Below are 4,409 nucleotides of genomic sequence, written 5' to 3'. Positions count from 1 at the left end.
TATATATACACGTGTGTGTGTGTGAATGGCGGTGCGTGAGAGTGTGTAGACTTGGAAGGCTATAAACCACCCAAAGCAGGACCAAATCTGTTAACCAACCAATCGGAGTAAGCCTGTGGGATATCCGCCCACACTTCCTTCTGTCCCTAGCTCCATAGTTTATGATGATAATATAATATATCCATTCTAATTATGCACAAGTATTTTCATCTGAGTTTGAGTTGATTCTGTTGTTTTTCTCGCAATACAACACCGGCCCAGATAGAAATTTAACGATTCCTTTGGTTTCCGTGCCTCTGATTCACAGGTAAGATGAAAAGACTCTTTTTTTCCTTGATATCACGTGTAATATCATGTGATCTTGTTCATGGTTCTTGTTCGGCTTGGCTTTGGTTTGTACCATTTTACTTGTTAGTGTCTTTGATAATCTGACGTTTATGTTGATTTGTGTAAAGAGTGGAAATATCTGGGGATCAAATTATTGTTATCTGCATCCACAAAGAATTTGACAATCAATGTACTACATGTGTAAAGATAATGTAGTAATTTATTACGTTTCTGCTATTGTATAATTGATTGGAGATTCTCGGGTTAGATATAACTGTGTGGAAAACTTAATCAATGATTGAATTTTGGAATCCAGGGTGGGTTTTGTAGAAGCGCCTGCTTAATTATGGCCACTGCTGCTGTTGTTGGACTCAGCACTGGTAAAAGGCTCCTCAGTACTTGCAGTTACTACCATTCCGATCTTCCTGATAAATTAACTTTTATCGGTTCAGATCAGATTGGTTCGAATAAGAATCCCATCAACACCAAAAAGTCTCCCATTTTCATTTCCAGTGGACGACCACCCTCTCAGCCTTCTATCCGAGCACTTAAGGAGCATTTGGAGACTGCCTCAGATCCTTCTACCATAGAACCAAGCCTATTTTACGAGGAAACCTCCGATGATCCTCGTGAGTATTTAGTGGACGCCATTCTCTTGTTGCAAAAGTCTATGCTTGAAAAGCAGTGGAATCTTACAGCTGGGACGACAACCACGAAAACTGCTCTACCGAAAGAAATCAAACAACCCCACTGCAAGAAAATGCAGTTCATTTGTTCTGGGACATCTGCCAGACGCCGCAGAATAGACTCTAGGAGCAAAGCTTTAGGCCAGAAATGTCATACTAATAGAAAAAAGTTTAGTTCCACTATCAGTCCAGATCTGCTTAAGAATCGCTTGAAAGGATATGGAAAGGGTAGTGTTTTGAATGATGAATTGCTCACCCATCAGGAAGTTGTTCTACTTTCAAAAAAAATCAAAGTGGGTCTTTTTCTAGAAGAGCATAAGTGCAGGTACTCGATCTCGCTTACTCAGCTATCTTATCTTGTTTCATCGTCCCAGTACTTCAGTTTTCACTCATAAATGTTCACAGCAACAATTGCACTTGTCATCACTCGTGACTTCCTATGTGGAATAACGATCAACATGTGTGGCACGAGCTGTTGTACGGCTTAACACATTCACTTTGCATGACTGTCACTGTCTCTATCTTTTAACATAACGGCAGAATCTTGATATCATAGTTAATGTTAAAACTTAAAAGCAATGTGACATGTCCGATTCCAATAAGTTGAAAATTGATCAATATTTAGGAGGGTATTGTTGGGAGACAACAATTCGTTTACTGTCTTTTATAGCTGTTTATGCGGGCACATGAGTAACTCATACATTTGGGGTTGCTTCACAGTTCAAACTAGTCCTCAAACTACGAATGTTTATGTCTCAAGAACGAACTTCTTTCCAGTTACTACACATTTGGTAGTTGGAATTGAAGTTTTCACTTTCCATTTATGGTCTTACCAATATGTTTATGATCTTAATATTTCCAGATTGACAGCAAGATTGGGATGTGAGCCTTCAGCTGAGCAGCTAGCAAGTTCATTAAAGATTAGTCGTGCTCATTTACAGTCGAAATTGATTGAGAGTTCATTGGCAAGAGAGAAGCTAGCAATGAGCAATATCCGCCTTGTCATGTCTATTGCTCAAAGATATGATAATATGGGAGCTGAAATGGCTGACCTTATTCAGGTGTTTTTTTTAAAAAAAAATTCATGTGGTGACAATTTAAAGTTTGTGCCCTCATGTTTGTGTTTATTGAGTGATGCAGATTAAGGTTTGTTTTATTTTTTGCAGGGTGGTCTGATTGGACTTCTCCGGGGTATTGAAAAATTTGATTCTTCTAAGGGATTTAAGATCTCAACTTATGTTTATTGGTGGATTCGACAGGTTATATCTATACTTAGAAGTTCCTTTTTTTCCCTCTGTTCTCAACTACCCAAATTAATATTTAGAATTATGTAATTAAGTCTAAAATGTATTTATTTATTTTTATCCGAAAATGGTTTCTTTTTTTAATATTCAGCTATTATCTTCAAGATTACCGAAGATTCTAGTTTTTTTTCAATGCTCTACTCTGCATTAGCAATTTTGCTAGTGGACGTACGAAGGACATCAAATTTATGTTCTTTTCACTCCATTTTTGTAATGCTTCATAAATGATTTGATATTGGTTGAATAATTTGACTTGTTTTGTTTTCTCAAAAGCATAACTTATGCTCTGTTGTGTTAACTATGATTGTTGAGCGTCTTTCTGAAAAATACAGTATTATATTGAGATCTTTTAAAACTTAATGGGGTAGGACATACTTTTTTAATCATTTATTTCCAGGGTGTTTCAAGAACTTTAGTTGAGAACTCAAGAACCCTGAGATTGCCCACACATTTACACGAAAGACTGAGTTTAATTCGAAATGCAAAAGCCAAACTTGAAGAGAAAGGAATTGCTCCATCAGTAGATGTAAGTTTATTTATCTTTTATTTTTTTAAGGAAAAAAAACTTGATCAAACGAATTCTCAGTATCCCTGTTGATGGTTCAGAGAATTGCTGAAACTCTTCAAATGTCTCAGAAAAAAGTCAGAAATGCCACTGAGGTAATAAGCAGGCCATATATGCATTATGAATATGATGTGTGCATATTTCTTTCTATTGCCGATCTAAGATTTGTTTTTCCAGGCGAACAGCAAGGTTCTCTCTCTTGATAGGGAAGCGTTCCCATCGTTAAGTGGTCTTCCTGGTGAAACTCTTCATAGTGTAAGTTATAAGAATTTTATATTCATATTCGACTTCAAGAAACATAGGCAATCCATAAGCATTTTGTGCCAGTGGCTCAATATCTCCCTTGGCAGTTCATTGCAGATAATAATGTTGAGAATAACCCATGGTTCGGAGTCGAGGAATGGGCCCTTAAGGTATTAAGATAAACTCTCTGGAATATGATTACAATTCAACATGTTTTACATTTGAACCTTTTCGGCTCTATAAAATACATAATTTTTTCATTCTCAGTTTCAAACGATCAATCCTCTTGGACGACATAAAAATAATATATCTTCTAAATGTATATATAACTCAAGAACCGTGTCCGTTGACCTGAAATTAGGTGTCTGTGTATGATTTATTTGAAAAGATTGAGATGGGATCTTCCTGAGAACCCAAAAACACAATGTAGCAAAACAAAAGGAATAGAGAAATGTGTGCGACTCCTAGCATTTTGGTTGTGCATTGTGCAGGATGAAGTATATAAGCTCATATCCTCGACGTTGGGGGAGCGTGAGAGAGATATCATTAGGCTCTACTATGGCCTAGACCGCGAATGTCTCACTTGGGAAGATATTAGCAAACGGTAAGTGCATGCTCGTATAATGGGTGGATTCAACTGGGTTTTGATATCTCTACTAGTTTAGCAAGTTTCGCCCTTCAAAATCTAACCAGTTACTCCTCTTCGTCCCGAACTTATCTTGTGCAGGATAGGGTTGTCAAGGGAGAGAGTGAGGCAAGTGGGTCTTGTTGCAATTGAGAAACTAAAACACGCTGCGAGAACGAGGAGATTAGATGCCATGTTGATCAAACATTGATACAATAGTTAATATGGTATTTATGTATTTATGTTGACCTAATACAAATTTAATGTATGTATGTTGTCAAGAAAAATGAGTTTTTCCTGTAAAATAATTATGTTACTTGTATATAAACTCAGGGAGATCAAATCGCATTTTCTTCGAATTTTTGGTTGCCGCTGATATTTTGATAGTTTTTCGTATTCAATTTATTCAGAATCTTAGAAAACTCTTAAATGAAACTAGGATTATATCCAGCATCTATCTGACCTGCTCTAATCTACATGAATGCCTTCATTTCAAATCATATAACCCAAGAAAACTACTCTGTCAAACAAGAACTTGCACTTCAGTTTTTTGGTGTATGCTTTCATTTCAAGTCATATAATCCAAGAAAACTACTGTCATACAAGAACTCGCACTTCAGTTTTTTGGTGTACAACTGTTTCACACAGAAGACCTCGAG

The 4,409-nt window shown here is 36.7% G+C and overlaps 1 protein-coding gene across 1 annotated transcript; it reads left to right on the top strand.

The window, feature by feature from the left end:
• The first annotated feature begins 67 nt into the window (after positions 1–67).
• On the top strand, positions 68–4,134 carry LOC140990188 (RNA polymerase sigma factor sigA). The gene is made up of 10 exons (XM_073459768.1): positions 68–307; positions 644–1,338; positions 1,876–2,074; positions 2,180–2,272; positions 2,715–2,843; positions 2,924–2,977; positions 3,060–3,137; positions 3,233–3,295; positions 3,617–3,729; positions 3,853–4,134. Exons 2-10 carry the CDS (start codon positions 674–676, stop codon positions 3,959–3,961), a joined length of 1,503 nt encoding a protein of 500 aa, XP_073315869.1. The 5' UTR covers positions 68–307; positions 644–673; the 3' UTR covers positions 3,962–4,134.
• Positions 4,135–4,409: the final 275 nt, after the last annotated feature.

The sequence above is a fragment of the Primulina huaijiensis genome, chromosome 12 (assembly GCF_012295235.1).
Source record: "Primulina huaijiensis isolate GDHJ02 chromosome 12, ASM1229523v2, whole genome shotgun sequence".
In the NCBI taxonomy this organism is placed as follows: Eukaryota; Viridiplantae; Streptophyta; class Magnoliopsida; order Lamiales; family Gesneriaceae; genus Primulina; species Primulina huaijiensis.
The sequence above is the reverse complement of the archived record's forward strand: the minus strand, read 5'-3'. Positions and strand labels throughout refer to the sequence as shown.